The sequence below is a fragment of the Lithobates pipiens genome, unplaced genomic scaffold (genome assembly GCF_037356315.1).
Source record: "Lithobates pipiens isolate NorthernLeopardFrog02 unplaced genomic scaffold, aLitPip1_a1.2 Scaffold_13, whole genome shotgun sequence".
NCBI classification, from domain to species: domain Eukaryota; kingdom Metazoa; phylum Chordata; class Amphibia; order Anura; family Ranidae; genus Lithobates; species Lithobates pipiens.
In genome coordinates, this window is record NW_027507718.1 from 127,718,046 (window position 1) to 127,743,968 (window position 25,923).

Sequence of the window (25,923 nt, forward strand, 5' to 3'; positions counted from 1 at the left end):
ATACATGGTAAACTACAAGCTGTTGTAAAAGACAAAGTGCACAAATTCCAGAAGCTCTGGAATCCATGGGTCATCTACCTACAATGAAACCCTACTACTCACATTGCTCCCCAAAACATACATGTCTACCCTGCTCTTAGGTCTGTCACCATTCTTTCACCCCCCCAAGGGTATCCCTCTCACATCCCCCCCTCTTTTTTTCCCCCTTCCCCCTCCCTCACCCTTCTTTTCCCTTCTCCACCCCTCCCTGTTTTGTGCCCCTTCACATTTTCCAGCTCTTTCTATTGCCATCGCTCTCTTGCTTCACGTCCTTCCCACTCTCCTCCTCTAATTATACCTGCAGCCTCCCCATTCCCTGCACAAGCCTCCTGCTAGGCCTGGCTTTTGGCACGTCTTCACTAGCCACCCCAAACTACATTTTCCCAGTACTCTTAGGCTTTTTGGTATGCACCTATGTCGATGTGCCAAACTGCCGTATTTTTCTTTTGAGCTTATTTTGGGGTATCCTTGCATTTATATTCCTCTTTGTCTCCAAATTGTTTACCCCTTTTGTTACTTTGTTCAATATGCCCAGGCGTTGCCAACCCTTCTATACCTGTTTGGAGCATAGGCCCTCCTACACCAAACGCTCAATTTACTTCTTGATTTTGTATGATCAATTTCATGCTACGGCTTTCTAAGTTGTAATTTGTCATGTTTATGTATCTATCAGACTATTGTCTGTACATTTTCTTTTTTTTTGTCTATAAAATATTTGAACAAGAAAAAGTAAGCATGGCCACAGCAGAAGAGTTAGATCCTTAACTTACTTCAGTGGCAGTCATCACTAAATATAGCAGTTTAAGTAGAATAAACTTCTGTGCAGAAATAAAGGGCCTAGGCTAATACTACTCATAGTAAGGTCAAGTGCCATCTGAGATGTCATTGTCTTATACTTTTTAACCCATAAACTATTCATATCCTGTAAACATCAGAAAATATGCACATAGCAACAAAAAGTCACAACATCATGTTTATGTTTCGAAATTTTTTTTTTTAGAAAGGATTGCAATTATACTATATACATTGAGGATCAACCTAGACTACATTGATTTGCAGAAGTTTATAAACATGTATAGCTTATAAACATACAGTATATAACTTATAAACAAGATTCTCTGTCCACTCTGTTCATGTTCCAAAATGTAGGACAAGTCTCGGAAAGATGATTTGGGTCTTTGTCTGCATTCTCTGGATTCAGCCTATAGTCATTATATTCTGGATGTGGGAACTTGTGTTTTTTTTTTAATGTAGAGTTTAAATTGATCTCATCTTCTGCTAGAAAATCCTAGGGTCAGAAAATGTTTATTAGCTGGTTGTCTTTTAAAATTAAGTTTAATAGTTAATATTCCAAAATAACATGCTTTGACTATTAATACTACAGCTGGGGTACAACTGAATCATCATGCATAGTTGGCATAATTGTCACAATTTTAATACTGACCACCATTTTCGGTAAACTATTTTAGAAACAAAACCATACTTAATGCATCATTGTTTGCTAATTAGATCTTAAAATAATAATAATAATAATAAAAATAAGTCATTGTCCTAGTCACTTACCTTCTCAGCTTTTTGTTTCTCCTTTGATTTTAAGTTGTCCAATACCAAGTCCCACCATAGCAAACCATGAGCTAGTGTTTCTCTTTTAGTAGGTCCTAAAGTGGAAATGAAAAGGATTCACCCAATCTGCATATATAATATCTATATCTATATCTACTGTATAGCTATTTGGAGGTAGCCATGTTTCCTTAGTGCATACTCAGGCCCTGTTCTCTGCTTTACAAAATTATGCAATTATACAAAATCACACCACAGCAAACCATGAGCTGGTGTCTCTTTTTTGTTAGGACCTGTGTATGAGAAGGATTCACCCAATCTGCATGTAGAAAATCTATATCTATTTTGAGGTAGCCATATTTGCCTATTACACACTCAGGCCTTGCTTCCTGTTTTACAGTATTATAGATTGGATGTACTTACCTGGGCTATTACCCAAGTATCAGCTGTATGCCATTTTTCCAAATAGCACCTTACCTTATACCAATATTTAAGCCAGACAACTTGTTTTTTGGGTTTAAAATGGCCATAGCAGCCTTTTATTACATAAAAACTACTATAACAAAACACTTTAATACATAATAAGAAATGCTAATACACAGCAAAAACATATCATAATCTGACTGAAATGAAACTGCATAGGATTTTTGAAGGCACCCTTGACTGATTCAACTACCTTTTCACGGCACCCAGCCGTAACTTACGCCAGCTCTGGGACAATTGTTTGGCAAATTCACCAGCTGATGCAGCCAGCTCTTACTTCCGCCCTCATTAGGGCAGCTACACCCATACCCATCGTTCTCCAAAGAACTTAACCATCACCACCTTCAAAAACCCTACGACCTCTACCAGCTGCTACGACATCATGCAATCTCGTCTATGATGATACTAACACAACTAAACTAAATAAACATTCCATTGCCTATTATACAAAAATGAGGGTGGGAGGATCTTGTCTGTTGCTGTCCCAAAGTCCAAGTGCTGTTAGAAGAATGCCTACTGTCAGAAACCATGAATCAGACCAAGACAGAAGTTCAATTAAATCACATTGTTTATTAAAAAAATGTAAATAGAATAAGCATAGTCAAAGCATAGCCAGAGTCCAGTAACCGGATAGAGTAGTAAACCAGGCCAGAGTTCAATAACCAGATCGGGTAGTCAGCCAGGCCAGAAGTCAGGGATCCAAGTAGAGCAACAGCAAGAAGGATAAGGAGCCAGAAGGGATGTCAGCAAGCCAGTCTTTGAACAGAACCACAGGAGATGGTTTCTTGTGATGTGACCAAGGCGAAGGCAGAGGTGAAGTGAGCTGGACAGCTTTAAGTAGGCAGGTCAGACGACATGATCAGGAACAGCTGGTAACTGTGGAGAGAGATGAGAGCTGCCAATTAGCCGACAGCTGAGAATCCAGCCCAGAGAAGGAAGGGCTAAGCCAGCCCTGACAGTACCCCCTCCTCAATGACCCCTCTCCCTCGGAGGGCCACCAGGTTTGAGGGGAAACTGTCTTTGGAACTTGTGGAGGAGGACAATGGCATGTACGTCTGAGGATGAAACCCAGGAGCGTTCCTCCGGACCGTACTCCTTCCAATGTACCAGGTACTGTATGCGCCCACGGAACCTACGGGAGTCAACAATGGATTGTACCTCATACTCCTCATGGTTCTCAACCTGAATAGGGTGAGAACATGGCACAGAGGTGGTAAATCGGTTACAGACCAACGTTTCAATAAGGAGACATGAAACACATTTGAGATGCACATACTAGGAGGAAGGTCCAACCCGTAAGCCACTGGGTTAATCCTACGAAGGATACGGAAAGGCCCAATAAACCGAGGTGCAAACTTCAGTGAAGGAACACGAAGCCGGAGGTTGTGAGATGACAGCCAGGCCCTGTCCTTAACCTGGTAGGAAGGTGCAGGCAGGCGTCTGCGGTCAGCATGGAATATGTACCTATCATTAGCATGACGCAAAGCCTCCTGGACTTGGACCCAAGTGGAACAAAGACAACAGAGATGCTCCTCTAACGCAGGAATACTCTGTGGAACAAATGAGTCAGGCAACATGGAAGGCTGGAAACCATAATTCGCCATAAATGGAGACAATCGGGAGGCAGAATTCAAGGCACTGTTGTGAGCAAACTCTGCCCAAGGTAATAGGTCAGACCAGTTGTTATGGTGGTCAGAAATATAGCAACGTAGGAATTGCTCCAAGGACTGATTGGCTTGTTCTGCAGGCCCATTAGACTGTGGGTGATACGCAGAAGAGAACGCAAGCTGGATTCCCAACTGTGCACAAAATGCTCGCCACAACTGGGAGACAAACTGGCTGCCCCTGTCCGAGACAATCACCTTGGGTAGCCCATGTAAGCGAAAGATCTCCCAAGCAAAAATTGAAGCCAGTTCCTTAGAGGTAGGCAACTTCTTAAGTGGAATACAATGACACATCTTTGAGAACCGGTCAACCACCATAAGGATAACAGTGTGGTCTTGGGAGTTGGGCAACTCCACAATGAAATCCATTGACAGGTGAGTCCAGGGCCTCTCTCCATTGAGTATGGGTTGTAGGAGGCTCACTGGAAGGTGTCGTGGAGTCTTACTCTGAGCACACATGGGACAGGCAGCTACGAAGGCAGTAACATCAACCCATAGACTAGGCCACCAGAATTGTTGGGAAATGGCCCAAATGAGTTGATTCTTCCCAGGATGGCCAGCTGCCTTGGGCTAATGGTAAGTCTGGAGCACAGCAGTATGGAGACTCTCTGGGACAAAGCAGTGGTCACAAGGTTTATCAGGAGGAGCATGGACCTGAGCAGCAATAATTTTGTCACCAAAAGGAGAAGTAAGACTGGTGCGAACCGTAGCCAAGATACGATCAGGAGGAATCCTAGGAACCGGAACTGACTCTGACTTGGAAGTGGAGGAAAATTGTCGTGACAAGGCATCAGCCCTTACATTCTTGGTACCGGGTAAGAATGAGACAATGTAATTAAAGCTTGACAAGAAAAGAGCCTATCGCGCCCTTCTGGGAGAGAGTCGCTTAGCCTCAGACAAGAATGTAAGACTCTTATGGTCAGTAAGAATAAGAACAGACACAGTGGTACCTTCAAGGAGATGTCTCCATTCTTTCAGGGATAAAATGATCGCCAACAGCTCTCTGTCACCAATCTCATAATTGCACTCAGCAGGTGACAATTTCTTGAAAAAGTAGCCACACGGATGCATAGCGCTCTCAGAGTTAGGACATTGAGACAGAAGAGCATCAACTCCAGTCTCAGAAGCATCAACTTCTAGGATAAAAGGCAACGTAGGATCAGGATGTACCAACACAGGAGTAGAAACAAAGGCAGCCTTGAGAGTCTCAAAGGCCTTAATGGACTCCGAAGACCAACTCTGTGGGTTACCATCCTTTCTGGTCATATCAGTCAGGGGCTTGCCCAGAGAAGAGAAGTCAGACGTAAACCCACGGGTCGAGGCAACTGTAGGACTGCCGAAAGTTTCTCTGGGTCCATCGAAAAACCAGCGTTGGAAATGACATAGCCCAGGAATGTAACTTGTTCATGATGGAACTCGTACTTCTCCAGTTTACAATAGAGATTGTTCTCTTAGTTTCTGAAGCACACGACAGACATCTGTGTGGTGGCTCTCCAGGGACTTGGAAAATATGAGGATATCATTGAGATAAACCACCACACATAACTGCAACAAATCTCGGAGGACATCGTTAATAAATTCTTGGAAAACTGCCAGGGCGTTACAAAGGCCAAAAGTCATTACCAGGTATTCATAATGGCATGTTCTGGTATTAAACGCAGTTTTCCACTCCTCGCCCTCCTTAATGCGCACAAGATTGTATGCTCCTCTCAAGTCAAGCTTCGTGAAAACCGAAAAACGACTGGCTTGACCTTTATCAAAGACATCGCTAAAATCGTGGTACTTCTCTGGCAGGGAGGGGAGTAAAGAGGTGCACATTCAGGAAGCATGTCTCACTGCATTGTGGTGACCAGGAGAGAACCTCAGCACGGAGCCAATCAAAAGAGGGGTTGTGCCTCTGTAACCAAGGATAACCAATAACGAGCGGAAACCTGGGTGAGGAAATAACTTGAAATTGGATTATCTCATGATGAAGAGCCCCATGGACAATGGAACCGTCTCATGAGTCACATGGGCAAGCTGTAAAGGTCTCCCATCAAGAGCCTCAATGGCAAGTGGAGTGTCACGCAGCTGCAGTGGAATCGAGTGCTGTGAAACAAATGCAGCATCGATGAACAGGCCTGCAGCCCCAGAGTCGATTAGAGCCTGTATCTCGATGGACGACTCAGCCCAAGAAATGGTGACCAAAACCAGGGGCTTATCCTTCTGGATAACTGGGGATGAAACAACGCCACCTAAGGTCTGTCCATGACAGGACCTCAAGGTTCGGGCATTTCCTGGACGGGTAGGACAAGACTTCAAAAAGTGACCTGCCTGGCCACAATAAAGGCACAATCTCTCCCTCCTCCTAAAGGCTCTCTCATCTGCAGAGAGATGCGTGAAACCCAGGTGCATGGGTTCATCTTCACTGACCGACTAGGTACCAGGAGGCATGGGAGGTGAGGGAGGCATGGGTGGGACTACAAAGCTCGGAGGCAAGTGTACAGGAGGCTTCTGCAAGCGCTCCTTAAGAGAAAATCTTTCTCTGAGTCTGGAGTCAATGAGGATGGCAAACGAGATCAAGCTCTCCAGCTCAGTGGGTATATCTCGGACTGCTATCTCATCCTTGATGGAATCCGAGAGACCATGAGAAAAAGCAGCCACGAGGGCCTCATTGTTCCAAGCAACCTCTGCTGCCAGAGTACGGAATTCAATGGCGTAGTCGGCAACAGTTCTCGTACTCTGTTTGATGGACATGAGGCACTTGGCAGCATAAGCGGAGCATGCGGGAACGTCAAATACCCTTTTAAAGGAGGCCACAAACTCAGGGTAACTTAAGACAACAGGTTTTTGCATCTCCCATAGAGGGTTAGCCCAGGCCAAGGCTCTCTCAGAAAGCAAAGATATCATGAAACCTACTTTGCTTCTGTCCATGGGAAACACCGGGGGCAGCATCCCAAAGTATATCTCAACCTGATTGAGAAACCCTCTGCATTGAACTGGATCACCCCCAAATCGCTGGGGAAGCGGAGCAGAACCAGACATACCTCTTATAGAGGTAATACTCGAGACGGGTGCCTGCACAGAGACTGGCGCAGCAGCAGGGACAGCCTGCGACTTAGGTTGTACCGGAGCAGCCACCATGGGGGACTCCAGGTGAGCTGTGCGACTCAGGAGCGTTTGTAACGCCTTGGCAAACTGATCGATGGGGTGATCTTGCTCAATCTGGAAATTTTTTTACCAACAAGTGGATTGACTGTATCTTCTGAATTCATGGCCTTTGCCTACTGTCAGAAACCATGAATCAGAACGAGACAGAAGTACAATTAAATCACACTTGTTAAATAAAAATAAAAAGGTAAATAGAAAAAGCTTAGTCAAAGCACAACCTAGAGTCCAGTAACCGGATAGAGTAGTCAGCCGGGCCAGAGCGGGTAGTCAGCCAGGCCAGAAGTCAGGGATCCAAGTAAAGCAACAGCAAGAAGGATAAAGATCCAGAAGGGATGTCAGCAAGCCAGTCTTTAAATAGAACCACAGGAGATGGCTTCTTGTGATGTAACCAAGGTGAAGGCAGAGTTGAAGTGAGCTGGACAGCTTTAACTAGGCAGGTCAGAGGAGCATGATCAAGAACAGCTGGTAACTGTGGAGAGAGATGAGAGCTGGCAATTAGCCGACAGCTGAGAAGCCCAGCCCAGAGAAGGAAGGGCTAAGCCAGCCCTCATAGCCACCCACCTAGCAACCCCTTAGGACTACCCAGTCCACACTCTGTCCCACCTTAAAATCCTCCAATGGGGGAATGTTAATCATACCCCTCCGTAATTATAATCCCTCCTATTAGCTGCTTTAATTTTACACAAACCCCACCTTAGCCTTTCAGGACAAACCCCATCATGTAGGCCCTACGCTTATGCTACGCTTTAGCTCCTGGCCTATACTTGCCTGGGGTATTACCCAAGTATCGGCTGTAGGCCATTTTTACAAATACCCAAATACCACCTTACCTTATACCAATAATTAAGCCAAACAACTTGTTTTTTGGGTTTAAAATGGCCATAGCAGCCTTTTATTACATAAAACCAACCATAACAAAACACTTCAATACATAATAAGAAATAGTAATACACAGCAAAAACATATCATAACCTATCTGACTGAAATGAAACTGCATAGGATTTTTGAAGGCATCCTTGACTGATTCAACTATTTGTATCTGGCACCACCTTGCCTTTTCACGGCTCCCAGACGTAACTCTAGGACAAGCCCAGCTCTGGGACAATTATTTGGTAAATTCACCAGCCGATACAGCCAAGTATTACTTCCGCCCTCATTAGGGCAGGTACACCCATACCAGAGATGGGCCCAACCCATCGTTCTCCAAAGCACTTAACCATCCCCGCTTTTAAAAACCCTGCAACCTCTGCCATAGACGCCCGATGTGAAACCTCACACCCAGGCGGCCCGCCACACCCACAAGGCTCACTGAATACCATCCTGCAGGCCCAAGAACCAAAGATCAATCCCCACCGCACTCAAATGAACCCCGTCCCCTCTCAAGGACAGCCACGTTCCTTCTCTAACTCTCTAACTTTGGGCGGCACAGTGGTGTAGTGGGTAGCACTCTCACCTAGCAGTAAAAAGGGTCGCTGGTTCGTATCCGACACGACACTACCTGCCTGGAGTTTGCATGTTCTCCCTGTGCCTGCGTGGGTTTCCTCCGGGTACTCCGGTTTCCTCCCACACTCCAAAGACATGCAGGTAGGTTAATTGGCTTCTGTACAAAATTGGCCCTAGTATATGAATGGGGACCTTGGATTGTGGGCTCCTTGAGGGTAGGGACTGATGTGAGTGTGCAATGCACAGGTATAGGGACAATTGTAGACACACGCTCAGGTTGAACTGGATGGACTGGTGTCTTTATTCAACCTTACTAACTATGTAACTATGTGTCATGGTTATGCAGTGATCTTCCCGGTGATGGATTGCCGAACCTCTGTTGTGGACAAAGAAGTTTGCTACCGCTTTATTCACCTTAATCCTGGCTTTATTCACTTGCTCCACTGAAACCGCTAAATGCCAGGAGGTCCTAGCCACCATTTTATCCGACCATACCACAATGGTGTCTGGAAACAGGGTCCGCAATCGTGGCAAATCATATTTTATGTCCCTGCATAACTCCCTGGAGGCCCAGAGCCCCAAATCATTTCCCTCCACGTGCAGCAGAAGCACGTCGGGGGGTCTATCAAGCCTGGCATAGGTTGTACTTCTGGGAGAACCCTGGACCACAACATACCCGGGACCCCAATCCACGTGATCCTGGCCTGGTCCCTCTGGAAGCCCAACTGCACCCTTTGGGCCTAACCTCAGCCCTCTTAGCCCCCCAAAACACATAAGAATGGCCCAGGATCTACACCAAACATTCAGGACCTGTAAAACAACACAAAAACATAAAAACAAAAAAAAGAACCCCTGTTAAACCACTACAACATAGACCCAACGACACTGACACCAAAAGACAAAACCAAACACAAAACACCAAGGAAAAGAAAAATGGACGAACACCACACCCGGCCCTGCCTCAAGCTGTGAGTATTCCTGGCAGGACCCCAAATATCACTTATAACAGGTGGGGCTGCTCGTATAACCTGAAACGTTGTGACTCCCAGCGCCCGAGTTGACGTACCAGCTTGTCCTCTAACCTCCAGCGGGCTGCTTCAGAATGGGAGGAGTAGTCCTGTGTGGGGAAACCCACAGCCAGGAGGCTCTTCTTAAAAACTGACCCAAACTGGAAGCTTGTTGCCGAACTTAAGAACCCAATGCGACCGCCTTGTCAAAAGATGCATAGGAGACAGAACAAAAGTCTCGGTCAATGGCCTCATTGGCCTTTAGGAAAGATGGTGGATCAACCGGAAGGAATTGGGTTCCTTCTTGGGAACCACCCCCAACGGAGAGATAACCTGCTCGTCCAATGGGGGTGCATTGAAAGGGCCACCATCCTTCCCAAGGCCACTTCCTTAGCCAGTTTCGCAGACACCACCGACTGGTGGTGTCTTGCGGATAACAAATTATTGGGTACAGGAGGAATACTGGCTAAGGTGCAAGGGATCACGAAACCCATGGAAAAACCCTGTAAAAAAACCTTGTATCCTGCCACTGCCCGGTCAGGATACCTACTTAGGAAGGAGCCAACCTTTCTACCTTCACCGGAGTCCTCCCTCTTGCCAGCCTCACCAGACTTACCTTTGTTTTGCTTGAAGCATTTCATGACTGGATTAGAACTCCTGCAGCCGAAGTATTCGTGGCGGAAATAACAGGATCCCCTGAATCTGCAGTTCCCCTCATTGAACTGCCAACAGAAACCTTTATGCTTTCCGGCCGATGGTGACAAGATTCCTGCACCACCACCAGCCCCCCTTGAAAGGGGGTGTTAGAGGCCCGCGCCTGAGTCATCATCTTCATCCAAACAAACTGATATCCTTGTGGTCCAACCTAATCGATGGCCTGAGCGTCTTCACCTGCCTGAATTGTTTGTCGTAACGCAACCAGGACACACCCCCAAACACCCTCTGGGCCTCACCAATCGCATCTGCATAGCAAAAAAGCATCGGGCACTGCTCAGGAGACTTTTCGCCAATCACACTAGAAAGTATATTAAACCCTTGTCCGGTGGTTGTGGGGGTCTGTGGGCGGGTGGCTTATCGAAATCTGGAAGCCCCCTTTAACAAGGGGACCCCCAGATCCCAGCCCCCCCTGTGTGAAATGGTAACAGGTACAAATGTACCCTACCATTTTACAAACAATGTGTGAAAATGGTTAAAAAAAAAAGACACTACACGCCTTGGGTCAAGTCCTTTATTAAAAAAAATCAAAAAAACTGTCCCACGGAGTGCTCTTCTTCTCACGCTCCGACGGACCAAAAGAAAAAAAATCTGCAAGCCACCTACAATCTGCCTCCATGGTAGGCACCCAATGGGGCCTCTCAGGTGACAGTTCTTTTATAACTGAGGGTCAGTTATTTTATAACTGCCTTCCATGGAGGAAGATCGTAGGCAGCTTGCGACTTTTTTTTTTCAGTCCGTCGGAGCGCAAGAAGAAGAACACTACGTGGGACAGTTTTATTTTTCTATTTTTTTAATAAAGGACTTGTCCCAAGGCGTTTAGTGTCTTTTATTTACCATTTTCACAAATTTTTTGTGAAATGGTTTGTACCCGTTACCATTACACATAGGTGGTCCCCTTGTTAAAGGGGGCTTCCAGATTCCGATAAGCCCCCCGCCCGCAGACCCCCACAACCACTGTGTAAGGGTTGTGGGGATGAGGCCCTTCTCCCCATCAACATGGGGACAAGGTGCTTCGTGGGGGCCGCTGCCCAAAGCACCCTCCCAATGTTGAGGGCATGTGGCCTGGTATGGTTCAGGAGGGGGGCACTCTCTCATCACCCCCTCTTTTCCTGTGGCCTGCCAGGTTGCGTGCTCGGATAAGGGTTTGGTATGGATTTTTGGGGGTAAATTTTAGCACCGGGTTCCCCTTAAAATTCATACCAGACCCTTCAGGTCTGGTATGGATTTTGAAGGGGACCCCCATGCTTTTTTTTTTGGTGCAGGGTTCCCCTTAATATCCATACCAGACCTGAAGGGCCTGGTATGGAATTGGGGGGGGGGGGCACGCATTTTTTTTTAAAATTTTGGCTTGGGGTTCCTCTGTGGGGGAATCCCATGCTGTTTTTATCAATTAACTTTTATGTGTATTGCCGGACCGACAATTCATTATAGCTGCGAGTAGTTTTAAATTACTTTTTTTCCTTTAGAAATTTAATTTTGCTGTCAGACTGTTCTAAACACGGTAAACATGCGCCACTTTACAGGCATACTATAGACACCCCCCAGGTACCAAATTTAAAGGAATATGTCACATTTATTGTTTCACTTTAAGCATTATTAAAATCACTGCTCCCGAAAAAATTACAGTTTTTAAAATGTTTTTTTGCATTGATACATGTCCCCTGGGGCAGGACCCAGGTCCCCAAACACGTTTTATGACAATACCATGCATATAAGCCTTTAAAATTAGCACTTTTGATTTCTCCCATAAACTTTTAAAGGGTGTTCCGCAGCTTTCGAATTTGCCACAAACACCCCAAATTGTTTGCTATTCGGCGAACACCCGACGTTAAGACGAACGTACGTTCGACTCGAACACCGAGACCATCCCTATTCAGATGGTGTTAAGCGTGTGTGGTGGCAACTAGGTGAGGAGTACAAAGACAAGTGTGTCTTGCCTACAGTTAAGCATGGTGGTGAGAGTGTCATGGTCTAGGGCTGCATAAGTGCTGCTGGCACTGAGGAGGTACAGTTCATTGAGGGAACCATGAATGCCAACATGCACTGTGACATACTGAAACAGAGCATGATTACAGTTTTTTATTTGCTAAAAAAGTTTAAACTATCCAATAGATTTCGTTCCACTTCACAATTGTGTCCCACTTGTTGGTGATTCTTCACAAAAAATTAAAATTTTATATCTTTATGTTTGAAGCCTGAAATGTGGCAAAAGGTTGAAAAGTTCAAGGGGGCCGAATACTTTTGCAAAGGGACTATATATATATATATATATATATATATATATATATATATATATATATATATATATATATATATATATATATATATATATATATATATATATATATATATATATATAAAATAAAAACAACTAAAGAACTTATAAACAAAACAAATCAACTCCGAACCATATTTTCATTTGTCCAGATTAGATATATTACCTGTCAGTTGACTGATTATAGCTCCAATTACAATTGTGCTTAGAGTGCCGAATGCACCATAGTAAAGATAGGATAAAGAGTAGAATTCATCTGCAATAGTTGGCCTGTTGAGCAAAAATAAATAAATAAAACAATATACATACATCTCCATTTTACCCCTCTTGGGTGGTTTTGGACCTTAATATTGCATCAGTAAATATGATGTCCAGAACTAGGGATGAACAAACGCACATATCGGACACTCGTGGGATGTTTGCGTATAAATGAGCACCCCATAATGCACTGCGAGATCTCAGTGCATTGACAGCTGCTGATTGGCCAAAGCATGCACCTGACCTGCATTCTTTGGCCAATCACAGCACGATGTTCTGTAAGAGCTATGATTGGTCAAAGGCAGGGTGCCTTTGGCCAATCATAGCTCTCACAGAACATTGTGCTGAGAGGTGATAGATATCCATGAGATCTGATATGGAGTTCAGAGAGGTAGAAATCAAGGAGTGACTAACCCTAATATCCCATTGGTGGAGCAAGATTTGGAATTTTTTTATTTTTCCTTGTTTATATGCTAGCAGCTTAGGAGAGCAGAGTGGAGTGGAATGTGATTTTCCATAAAGGATCCATATATTGTCAGACCAGCTGTGGAACGTGAACTGCTATTAAGGATTTGTATACCAAAGCGTCACTAAACCTGTTGTGGTCTTTGTTTAAGGTGAGCTGCTAGGGCACACTCCAGGTGGATGTCTGGATGGTGGGAACAATTGTGTTCACAACTTTCAAGAACTCTTTTTTTTTGAGCATTTCAAGTAGTACACGTATTCCTAATAAAGTGCAAGTGAAACAATAGGTAGCGGAATCGCAGGTAATAATAATAATAATCCAAAAGAGCGTGCAATCCAAAATGTGTCTCAATCCATAAAAGTGCATCCAAGTGAAAAAAATATATATACGTTAGAAAATTGTATAAAAGTAAGATCCAACAAATAAATAAACCAAAAAAGTAAAACTAGATATAAAACACAATCCAAAAAAATTCTTAAAGTGTCTCTATTTGTCGAAAAAATAGCAATCCGTATCAGGTCATGCAAATAAGTGAGTCCACACTGTGCTGTGTAATAGACTAATTCTGTGAACAAACACGGGATAGTTCCACCGGTGATCTTACAACTCCTCAAAGCAGGTGCTCACACACTGAGTGCAGTGGGTACCTTACCTCACTGCTGTCAGTTAGACAGCAATACGCTCCAATGGTTAAGGTGTATGTCCTCAGCTGATATAGACACCCCAGGCAATTCCCTCCAGGTACTCAGCCATGGACCACAGATCAAACCCACAAATAAATCCAAAACAGGTTTAGAGGCACTCACAAGTCTTGCAGAGGGGGGCGCTCAGTGGGAGCGCAGGACGCTCGTGCACGGGACTACGTCAATAGACGTAGTCCCGGAAAAGGAGATCCGCGCTGTAGCCGTCATTCGGCTATAGCGCGGATCTCAAGTGGTTAATGTAAAATCAGATGAATACCAGCTTTTGATTCAAGCACTTCTATCACAGTTTCACATATTGTCTCATATTATTGTATTTTTTATTTTATTTATTTTAATTAGGGATAGTCATTTTTGCATAGTTGTCTTTTTGCTGTTTAGCTTCTTGGATTAGTGCACTTAATCACTGTTTCACATAGTATCGCATATTACTGTAATTTTTGGAGAATGTCCTTTTTCATATTATAAATGTTCACTCTAATAAAAAACAAAACAAAAAAACATGTAATCCAGTGTTATGTATTGTTTTTATTCAAATATTTTCATGGTTTTATAAAGATCAGTTTTGTCTTAATGCACTATTCAGTGAACTGGGTAGAGCCTTTTTTTTATCTATTTTTTTTTTCTACTTCAGCCACTTTGGTATAGATTTTTCTTATTAGTGAATAGGCCTGATAAAAATGAACACTTGGGCAAACAACAAGAAAAACTAGTGCCAAAGAAATTAATGGAAGATTGAGGGATTAAATACGATTGCTGCTACCTAAGTACTGGTGAATTACCAGCATAGGTGTGTATAGCCTATTGCATTAGAGTACGCACCCCAAAGATCAAACACACATGCGTGTGTGTGTGATATATACAGACACACTCTTATGGTAGAGCCAGTACAGTGAAAGAGAAGTACCGTATGGTTCGCAATATAATGTGAACCTGATCTTTTCTCGTTCATTGTTTTTATTAAGGTTTTTTATGAGAAGTGCATATCAATTAGTAGGCTTATACATGGGAAACAGTCAAAAATATGAATAATAAAAATGAATATAGATGTCACTGTATGATTAACAAGACTCATATCTGAAAACAAGACTTATGATAAAGTAGATCCACTTAAAGAGTCAGAATTGGAACTCTTAAAGTTTTTGCATATTTAATGAAACATGCCTCCAGACCACCCATGCACCCCTAATGGGCGCAAACTGTGGATGAGTGGGGGCACAACTGTATAAACCATGAATATTAATGCCAAAATTATATTCTATATTGTAAAAATCATAAAGGGGTCTAGGTATTCAAATCATAAATTACAAATGCTAATTATATTAGATCAAAAAGATAATAGTTAGAAAAAATATCAGAGAACAAAAAAATAAAAAAAAGACACAGTGCTTGTCAATCTCAAAATACAGAATTATATGAGTAAGTATAAAGATTCCCTTATCCATATAGATAAAAATAGGAAGAAAGAGAAGGAAAGGGGAAAGAAAGAAAAGGGAGGGTCTCCCATGGCGTTAGCGCCGCCCATGCCCAGGAAAAGCTTATAGTTAATAATAAACAAAATGGAGGAATTATTGCAGCAACAACAATGAATAATCAAAGTCTTGGGGTAAATGATGTTTAACCCAAAGTTTTCAGATTTTGTTGAATTTACTGATATTATCATCTTCTGTTGCTGTAATTTTGGCACATAGGAGGGCCTTCAACATCCTATGTTTGGCTTCAGCCACAATTAAGGTGGGAGATTTTCATGCCTTTGCTATAGTTTGGCTGCAGTTGTAAGATTAATGAGAAGTTGAAATTGAGTATGGGTGAGATAAATAGGTTTAAGATTTAGAAGGGCCACAGATGGGTCTGGGAGTATATATATTTCCAAGGCTTTAGAAGCCAAATCAAATATCTTTCCCCAGAAATCTTGGGTTATTGGACATTGCCACCAAATATGAAAATGTGTACCCAGAGGCGGCTCTAGGCTTTGTGAGGCCTTAGGCAAAATTTAGACACAAGGCCCCACTCACACCCATAATGCATAAAAAAAAATTCAAGCAAGTAAAAATGGCTGCAGAAAGATGCGTGGATCTAGCCCACAGGCGATCAGCACCACCTCCAGAGCACCCTCCTCAGATATATGCAGCCAATACAACATCTGGGACAGGTGACAAGCCCTCTAGGATTTCCCCCTTTGCCTTGGGAGAATGGGAAGAGGTGTCATTGAATCATTCCACATCCACAGAGGAAGGAGAGTGGGGGGATCCCAGCGCAGTGAGGGAGGGTGACAGGGAGGGAAAGAGTGAGGGAGCGGGGGAGAGAGAGAGGGGGAGGGGAAGAGAGGGAGTGAGAGAGGGAGAGGGAGGAAGAGAGAGGGAGAGAGAGAGGGAGAGAGAGGGGGGAGAGAGAGGGGGGAGAGAGGAAGGAAGAGAGAGAAGGGGAGGGGAAGAGAGAGAGGGAGAGGGAGAGGGAGGGAGGGGGAGGAAGAGAGGGGGAGGAAGAGGGAGGGAGGGGGAGGAAGAGGGAGGGAGGGGGAGGGAGAGGAAAGGGGGAGAGAGGGAGGAAGAGAGAGAGAGAGGGGGAGAGAGGGAGGAAGAGAGAGAGAGAGGGGGAGAGAGGGAGGAAGAGAGAGAGAGGGGGAGAGGGAGAGGGGGAGGGGAAGAGAGAGAGAGAGGGGGGAGAGAGAGAGAGAGAGAGGGGGAGGGGAAGAGAGAGAGAGAGGGGGAGGGGAAGAGAGAGAGAGGGGGAGGGGAAGATAGGGAGGAGAGAGAGAAGGGGGAAGGGAGAGAGAGAAGGGGGAAGGGTGAGAGGGTGAGAGGGGGGGAAGGTAGAGAGAGAGAGAGGGGGGAAGGGAGAGAGAGAGAGGGGGGAAGGGAGAGAGAGAGAGGGGGGAGGGAGAGAGAGAGGGGAGGGGGGAAGGGAGAGAGAGAGGGGAGGGGGGAAGGCGGGAGAGAGGGGGGAGGAAGAGAGAGAGAGGGGAGCGAGAGAGAGAGAGAGAGAGAGGGGGAGCGGGGGAGAGAGAGGGGGGAGAGAGAGGGGAGAGAGGGGAAGAGAGGGGAGGGGGGAGGGGAAGAGAGGGAGGAGGGGGGAGAGGGAGGAAGGTGGAGAGAGAGATCTCTAGCCCCGTTCCTGTCTGTAGCCCCTCCTGTGTACCATGTCCCAGTCTGCAGTGCCTGTCTATGGGAAGCTGTGTGTGATGCTCGGTACGTTACCTTCCATGCCAGCAGGGTGTTCAGGACGGCCAGCAGCAGGCAGGGTCCATTCTCAGTCTGGGTGGGGACAGTGTCCTGCTCCTTCCAGAGGATCTGGTACCTTCCATCTGTCCTCGTTTTCCGGCCCCAGTCAGCCTGTACTCCAGTCCTGGGAAGTCTTTAGAGCTCGTCTCCAGGACTATCGATCCTTGCAAGTCTCGCTGCTCAACTTGCCCACCAGGCCCGGACTGGGACAAAAAATAGACTGAGCAGCCCATAATAGCGGTCTCTTCCACACTCCCCAGCCTGAGAGACCCCTGCAGCAGCCTAAGTGAAAAGAGGGGAAACCTAGCAGAGCTGCTCGGGGGTGAACCCAGAAAGAGAACCAGAAAGAGAACAGGGGTGGCGGAGAGCATTGGAGTGAGGCTGAGAGCAGCAGGGGGGGCAAGAGTGTGGGGGGCATGAGCACTAGGGGGAAGAGAGCACTGGGGGAGCTAGGGCACTGGGGGGGTGCACTGGCGGGAGTGGGGAGCTTGGCAGGGGCAGAGAGCATGGGGGGTGATGGAGAGCATAGGGGCCAGAGAGACCTGGGGAAGGGGCAGAAGAGCATAGGGAGGGTGGGGGGTGGAGAGCACTGGGGGAGCTGGATAGCACAGTGTGGTAGAGAGCATGGGGGAAGCCAGGGAGCACGGGGGAGGTGGGGGGAGTTGGAAAGTACTGGGGGGAGCTGGATAGCATAGTGGAGTGGAGAGCATGGGGGGAGCCAGGGAGAATAGTGGGGGCTGGAAAGCACAAAGGGGAGCTGGAGAGCACTGTGGGGGGAGCTGGAGAGCACAGGGGTAAGTTGAAAGCACAGCGGGAGCATGGGGGGCAGAGAGCACTGGGGGGGGGACTGGACAGCACAGGGGGCAGAGAGCACTGGGGGTGCAGTTAGAACTGGGAGAGGTTAGGGAGCACGGGGAGCAGAGAGCTCTGGGGAGCTGGAGAGCACTGTTGGGGGGAGCCAGGGAGCACGGGTTGGTCGGAGAGCACTGGGGGGAGTGTATGGGGGAGACAGGGAGCACCAGAGAGCACTGGGGGGGGAGCCAGGGAGCACAGAGCACTGGGGGAGAGGTGGAGAGAAGTGGGGGGGGCGACTGAACATGACAGTGGGGGGAGAGCATGGGGGGAGCCAGGGAGCACAGAGCACTGTGGGGACCAGAGAGCACTGTGGGGGAGCACTGTGAGGGAGCACAGGAATGGGGGACTGGACAGCACAGTGGGGGGAGAGCATGGGGGGGGGGGGCTGGACAGCACAGTGGGAGAGCACGGAGGACCAGAGAGCACTGGGGGGAGCCAGGAAGCAGAGAGGGTATGCAGGGAGAACTGTGAGGAACCAGGAAGCATCGGGGCAGTAAAAGAGTTAGATAGGAGGAGCTCCGGTGATCCCATCCCAGCGCTTGCTGCAGCCTGGCCGACCCCCGCCAGAGATCATGAGTGTCCGGCCGTGCCGCCCTCCTGTGTGCCTGGATAGGAGGAGCGGCGGGGACAGCTGCATATGGAGGAATTGAGCTTTCCATATTCTTTCTGCAGCCGGCGAATGCCCGCAGAAGAAGCGGTCATTCAGCGGCTGCAGGAGGAATATGGAAAGCTCAATTCCTCCATATGCAGCTGTCCCCGCCGCTCCTCCTATCCAGGCACACAGGAGGGCGGCACGGCCGGGCACTCACGATCTCTGGGGGTAGTCGGCCAGAATGCAGCAGGCGCTGGGATGGGATCACCGGAGCTCCTCCTTCCCCTTCACAGTCATAGGGCAGGGATATTTTCCGCAGCCTGGCCGGACTCCTGACCCCAATAGGCAGCCGGCCAGACGCGGAGAGGCCAGGTGGGTGAGCGGCGCGGGCTGCAGGAGCAGCTCAGTTGCTTTAGGGCCCCACATGGACTTGCGGCCCGCCCGGTGTGCCCTATGGCTGCCCGCACGGCTTTTACAGATGGCACCTGGAGCCTGTTGTTCAGTCCAGTGATCGAGCAGATGTAAATTAGGCGGCCACGAGGCCCCTGTGAGGGCGAGGCCTTAGGCGGCCGCCTAATTTGCCTAATTAGAGAGCCGCCTCTGTGTGTACCTGGCGAAGAACATCCATGAAAACAATTTTCTGGGTATGCTGGGACAAATTTTGCTATCCTTGCTGGTACCAAATACCAATGTGCCACAACTTTGAAGTTATACATAACATAACCATTTTTTGGTGGCCAACCAAATATTGGACCAATCATCTTCATCTAATGTGCGATTCAAATCATGCGACCATTTAGCAGCATATGAGGGAAATGAGTCATTAGATATAGCGGTAAGAAGTTGATATAGTGAAGTTGATATAGTGAAATCAGACCTCTAACATGCGGGTCACAATTGCGACATTTGGTTAAGAATTGAACCTGTACTGATAAGAGGCGTATAAAAGTTCTTGATTTGCAGATAACGGAAAAATTCAGTTCTAGGAAGCCCAAATGTTTCACAAAGTGTAGGGAATGTATGAAAATCAGTGGAGGATGTCAATTTATGCAGCCAGGTCAAGTTTATAGTTGACCATGTTGAAAAAAACTTTGGGAATTTCCAAGCAGGGTAGAAGTCTGGATTCTTGAGGAAAGAAAGGAGGGGGTTATGTGGAAAATGGAGAGTATGAGAAATTTTAAATTTATCCCAAATAGTCAAGGAATGTTTAGTAATAGGATCGGAAAGGTGGGCTCTATCTTTGGGTTGAAGCCACAGCCTATTAGCCACGGAAATGGGGTCACAATCAACCTATTCAACTGCTACCCACAAAGGGTGTTAATTGGGTGTTAAATGTGATAATTGAGCCGCGTAATAGTAGGAAGCAAAGTTCGGCACGCCCAGCCCCCCTTGTTTTTAGAAAGATAGAGTGTTGCGAGAGGTATACAGGGTTTGGTAGGTCCCCATATAAATGACATAACCCTTCTTTGTACTAGTCTTAAGAAATATGACGGTAACGAAATGGGAAGTACTCTAAAAAAGTACAGAAATGTTGGTAATATTGTCATCTTTATAGCATTAATTCGCCCTAACCAAGACAAGGGGAGAGAAGACCATTTTTTCATTAGTCTGGTGATTTGTTTCAATAATGGAAGGTAGTTTGCTGCCAAGAGTTCTGCCAAGGAGTTTGTAAGTTGGACTCCTAAATATAAAAGTTGGTGAGATACTCAGTTAAAAGGTAAAGAGGATTTTGCTTGCATTAGTTCGGTGTGTGATAAAGAAACATTAAATGCATTTGATTTTGTAGAATTAACAAACAATCTGGAAATATGAGCAAATTTATCTAATATGTCTAGTAAATTTGGGGCAGACACGTGTGGATGGGTTAGGAAAATTAAAACATCATCTGCGAATAGACAGATCTTATGTTGCAATCCCCCAAGTCAATACTTTTACTATCAGGGTTAGCTCTGATTAATAATGCCAGAGGTTCTATAATGCCGCGTACACACTACAGCGGACTATCCGACGGACTTAGTCTGGCAGACTTCACGCCAGACTGTCCGTCGGACTTTCCGAACGGGCTACTTGCCCACACACGGCACTTTTTCAGCGGACTAATACGGCGTACTAAGTCCGACGTAATATCCGCCGTACTTTTGAAATGAACAAACTCGCCCACACACGCGGAGAAAAGTCCGCTCATTTTGAGCACGTCTCCAGGTAGGCCCAGTCACCTGGTATGGACTTAAAGGGGAACCCCAACAAAAATCGGCGTGGGGCTCCCCCCCAAAGGTCCACATCAGACCCTTGTCCGAGCACGCTACCCGGCCGGCCAGGAAAGGGGGGGACGAGCGAGCGCCCCCCCACTGAGCCGTACCAGGCCACGTGCCCTCAACATGGGGGGTGCCTTGGGGAAGGGGGGCCGCGCGGCCCCCCCACCCCAAAGCACCTTGTCCCCATGTTGATGAGGACAAGGGCCTCTTCCCGACAACCCTGGCCGTTGGTTGTCGGTTGTCGGGGTCTGTGGTCTGTGGGCGGGGGGCTTATCGGAATCCGGGAGCCCCCTTTAATAAGGGGGCCCCCGGATACCGGCCCCCCACCCTATGTAAATGAGTATGGGGTACAATGTACCCCTACCCATTCACATGTAAAATAAAGTACAAAAAAAACACAACACACAAGATAAAATAGTTTATTGCACAGCTCTGGGGGACTTCCGTCTTCGGGGGTCTTCTCGCCAGACTCCTCCGCTATCTTCTTGTAGCTCTTTTGCTAGCGGAGGAGCCCGGCTTTCTTCCTCGCCGCCGGCCTCTTCTTCCGACTTTGGGGGTCTTGTCCCCCTCTTCGGTTCTTCTGCCGGGCCACCGCGCCTTCTTATAGCTCTTTTACAGGCGGTGGCCCGGTCTTCTGTTCTTCTTCTTCTTCTCCTGGAGATATTGACACGACGCTCTCTCTGGCCGCAATGCCTGGGACGCGTTGCACGGTGACTTATATAGGGACAAGGGGCGGGGTCATCGGTTGATGTCACATGGGTTGATGTCACATGGGTTGATGTCACATGGCGACAGTCCCAACATCCTCCGGGACTGTGACATCGTAAGGGGCAGGGTCACCATGTGACATCAACCCATGTGACATCAACAGATGTCCCTATATAAGTCGCCGCGCAGCGCGTCCCTGGCATTGCAGCCGGAGAGAGCGTTGTGTCAACATCTCTAGGAGAAGAAGGAGAAGAAGAAGAACGGAAGGCGGCGGCGATGACAGAAGACCGGGCCACCGCCTGTAAAAGAGCTATAAGAAGGCGCGGTGGCCCGGCAGAAGAACCGAAGAGAGGGACAAGACCCCCGAAGTCGGAAGAAGAGGCCGGCGGCGAGGAAGAAAGCCGGGCTCCTCCGCTAGCAAAAGAGCTACAAGAAGATAGCGGAGGAGTCTGGCGAGAAGACCCCCGAAGACGGAAGTCCCCCAGAGCTGTGCAATAAACTATTTTATCTTGTGTGTTGTGTTTTTTTTGTACTTTATTTTACATGTGAATGGGTAGGGGTACATTGTACCCCATACTCATTCACATAGGGTGGGGGGCCCCCCTTATTAAAGGGGGCTCCCGGATTCCGATAAGCCCCCCGCCCGCAGACCCCGACAACCAACGGCCAGGGTTGTCGGGAAGAGGCCCTTGTCCTCATCAACATGAGGACAAGGTGCTTTGGGGTGGGGGGGCCGCGCGGCCCCCCCTTCCCCAAGGCACCCCCCATGTTGAGGGCACGCGGCCTGGTACGGCTCAGGAGGGGGGGTGGCTCGCTCGTCCCCCCTTTCCTGGCCGGCCGGGTAGCGTGCTCGGACAAGGGTCTGTTGTGGACCTGGGGGGACCCCCACGCCGATTTTTTTCGCCACTGGGGTTCCCCTTTAAGTCCATACCAGGTGGCAGGGCCAGCGACGTATCCTTCGCGGGCCCCGCCTACCTGGAGACCCGCTCGAATGAGCGGACTTTTCTCCAGGCGGAAAAAGTCCGCTCATTTCAAAAGTACGGCGGACTGGCATACACACGGCCGGATTGTCCGCCAAAGAAGGGAAAAAATCAATGGGGAGAGGGGACAGCCCTGCCTCGTACCTCTCCTAATGTTTATCATTGCTGATTTGTAGCCAGCATATTTAACATATGCCTGCAGATTATCATATAGAGAGGAGATCCAGGTCAAAAGATCATTCCCAAAACCCCATTTACGTAAAATATATTGCATATATGGTCAAGTGACAGTCAAATGCCTTTCTGATATCTAAAGAAAGGAGGCAGGTTTGGATACGTCTATTTTTAGCAGCATGAATGAGTAAGAGGGTCCGTCGAATATTATCTCCCACTTGTCGTGTGGGCATGAATCCTATTTGATCACGATGGATTAAGCGGCCTATAATGGAATTGAGACAATTTGCTATTATTTTAACTAAAAATTTAATGTCCAGGTTTAATAGAGAAATAGGTCAGAAATTGTTCCAAGAGGTGGAATCTGATTTGGGTTTAGGGAGCATAGTTATTATGGAGGTCTTTCCATTCTAAAAGTGTGTCTGTTAAGTATATAATTGAAGGCTCTAGTTAATATAGATGCCAGTGTAGGAGCAAACAGTTTATAATAAGATGCTGAAAACCCATCCGGGCCTGGTCGTTTGTGAGGCTTCAAAGCTTTTATGGCATTTCGAACTTCCAATTCTGTAATAGGACTCTCAAGATGGGCAAGCTGTTCACTGTCTATAGAGGGAAGATTGATATTATCAAATAGAATATCTGCTTTTGTCTCATCAAAGCCTGAGGTAGGGGAATAAAGTTTAGCCAAATTAGAACGGAACACCTCAAGTATTGTAACAGGGTTACTAGTATATGCATCTTGTGATGTCTTTAACCTAATTGGTGTCTGAGTATACTTTGTCGCATTTAAACTCCTTGCCATAAAGGTATCAGGTTTATTAGCTTTAAGATATTGGGTATACTGACTTTTACGTATTAGTCTCTCTGCTGAGTCTGGTAAAAAAAGATCTAGGTCAAGACAAGCTTTATCTAGTTTTGCATTATTGGTGGCTGATGGGGAAGATTGAAAAGCTAAATGACATGCGTTAAAGTTAGCGTCTAGCTTGGCAAATAAGACCTTACATTTCTTTTAATAGCTGCAGCCTGTTGTATAATTTGCCCCTAATTACAGTTTTGTGAGCTTCCCATACAGTAAGATCAGAAACATCTGCTGTGTCATTAACCAAAAAATATTCTGTGAGTGTCTTTTCAATCTCTAAACGATGAGAAGGATGGGTCAACGTAGTATCATTGATATGCCAAGTCATGTCCTATGACCTGAGTATTAGAGAGGCTATGGTGGTATAGACTGCACAATGATCCGTCCAAGGGGAGGGAATGATTTTAGAGGAGAGTGTCTCCGGGATCATAATAGATAGGACAAAAATGTGGTCTATGCGCGAAAAGGAATTATGTGGATAAGAGTATTGTGTGAAGCGTCTACTAGTTCGGTTAAGTTCACGCCATGTATCAACTAATTTATGCCTGGTAAGTAAATAAAAAGGGGAAGAGCAACGGGGGCGGGACTTTAAATGAAGTGCGAAATTGTAATAGAATAATATAAATTGGTGAACAATTGGGGAGTTTCAATAAGTTCATAAAGTTATAACAGACATGATTAGATCATTTACAATAGATAAAGGTACTGGCAATACATGATGATAATAAGTTCATAAAAGGTATAATATGTACACTATTAGATCCATTATAATTAGTACAAAGCATTAACAATACATCATAGCAGCATATATGTAAAATATGAACGTAATGGATGATAATGGATCTAATAGTGTACATATTATACCTTTTATGAACTTATTATCATCATGTATTGCCAGTACCTTTTATCTATTGTAAATGATCTAATCATGTCTGTTATAACTTTATGAACTTATTAAAACTCCCCAATTGTTCACCAATTTATATTATTCTTTTACAATTTCACACTTCATTTAAAGTCCCGCCCCCGTTGCTCTTCCCCTTTTTTGACCACTACAGGGATGGAAATACATGACCTTACCAGGTCATGTTTTCATGTTAAGTCCCAAGGGATGGAAATAGGTGACCTTACCAGGTCACATTTCACTTAAAGTCCCTCAATCCTTCGCCCATTAAATACTCCTGGTAAGTAAATGTTGGAATGTGAATTTATTAGAGTTAGTGAGTGAGACTGAAGGAGACTTGTCAAGAAAAGGGAAAATAGTCGCATTTGAATCTCCACATAAGATTACTGTTCCAAACTTATGTGCTTCTACAACCTGGAAAAGATGTGATAAAAAGGCCACTGGGTGTTTATTAGGGGCATAATAAGAAACAATTGTGATCTCTATATCCAAAATATAACCTGTGAGTAGAAGATATCTACCCTCAGGTTCTTTCAATTGTGAGGTAAGAGTAAATAGAACATTACGATGGAACCCAATCAATGTACATCTTTGCTTGACTGTGGCTGAAGCTGTGTAAAAATGAGCATAGGAAGCAGATAACAATTTAGGGGTAGTTTTGTCATTGAAATGGGTTTCCTGTAAACAGATAATATGTGCTCTTTTAGCTGAGAAAAATCGCATCGCTTTAGTACGTGTGGAATGTTGAAACCTTGCACGTTTAAAGATATAATATTTAGGGGCGCCATAACACATTCAGGACATGTATCATGACAAGAAAAGCAAATCCTGAGACCAGAGCCGCAACCACTACCAGGGGAGAGAGAGGAGAAAGGGAGGAAACTAGGAAAAGAAAAACAAAATAAAATTGATCAACCCTAGTGGGAATAAAAAATATAATTAAATAATAGCTGAACAATAGGATATGGGAACATCTCAGGGGAACATCAAATGGACCCCGAGAGGTTCCAGGGCCATCATCAGAATCCTGCATAACTGTATCAGGAGACCGAGGGTGGTAAAGGGGGCAGCAAGACGCTCCCAAAGGCCGGATAATACCGGAGAACCACACACCATGTAAGAAAATATGAGTTTAAACACAATCTCAATTATAGATAAATTATAGCAACTTCAATTTAGCTAAACTTGACTTAAAATATATAATACCTATTGAGTATCTAAAAAAAAAGAAAAAAAAAGGTAATAAGGCACAGGAAAAAGCATCTTAAGCTGTTAGGTTTACTAAATTATTAAATCATAAGGGTTAACGAGGTCTAACGGGTAGCAGGTGTATAAAAAATCCAATATACTTGTAGCAGTAAACCCAATGGCATATTGATTCTTATTCATACAGAGACTCTGCGTACAGAGACCAGGCATGAAACAGCAATATATCTCGCCAACCTAAGAAGACCTAAAAAATGATTGTAGATGAATTACAAGAATTATAAAAAATCTAATAAACACATTCATATTAGAAAAAAAAAAAAACAGGTGGGGGTGTCCCTGGATAAGTTCCGTAAAAAAAAAAAAAAAAAAAATAGGTCAAGTCAGAACATGTATCTATGCCAGA

The 25,923-nt window shown here is 45.8% G+C and overlaps 1 protein-coding gene across 1 annotated transcript in view; it reads right to left on the reverse strand.

The window, feature by feature from the left end:
- Positions 1-1,012: 1,012 nt before the first annotated feature.
- SLC5A5 (solute carrier family 5 member 5) overlaps positions 1,013-25,923 on the reverse strand; it is a 137,704-nt gene continuing 112,793 nt past the window's right edge. The window contains exons 14-16 of the mRNA XM_077475548.1: positions 12,505-12,608; positions 1,603-1,697; positions 1,013-1,327 (exon numbers count right to left, since the gene is read on the reverse strand). Of these exons, the coding sequence (XP_077331674.1) occupies positions 1,142-1,327; positions 1,603-1,697; positions 12,505-12,608 (385 nt within the window). The 3' untranslated portion in view covers positions 1,013-1,141. The remainder of the gene's footprint in view (positions 1,328-1,602; positions 1,698-12,504; positions 12,609-25,923) is intronic.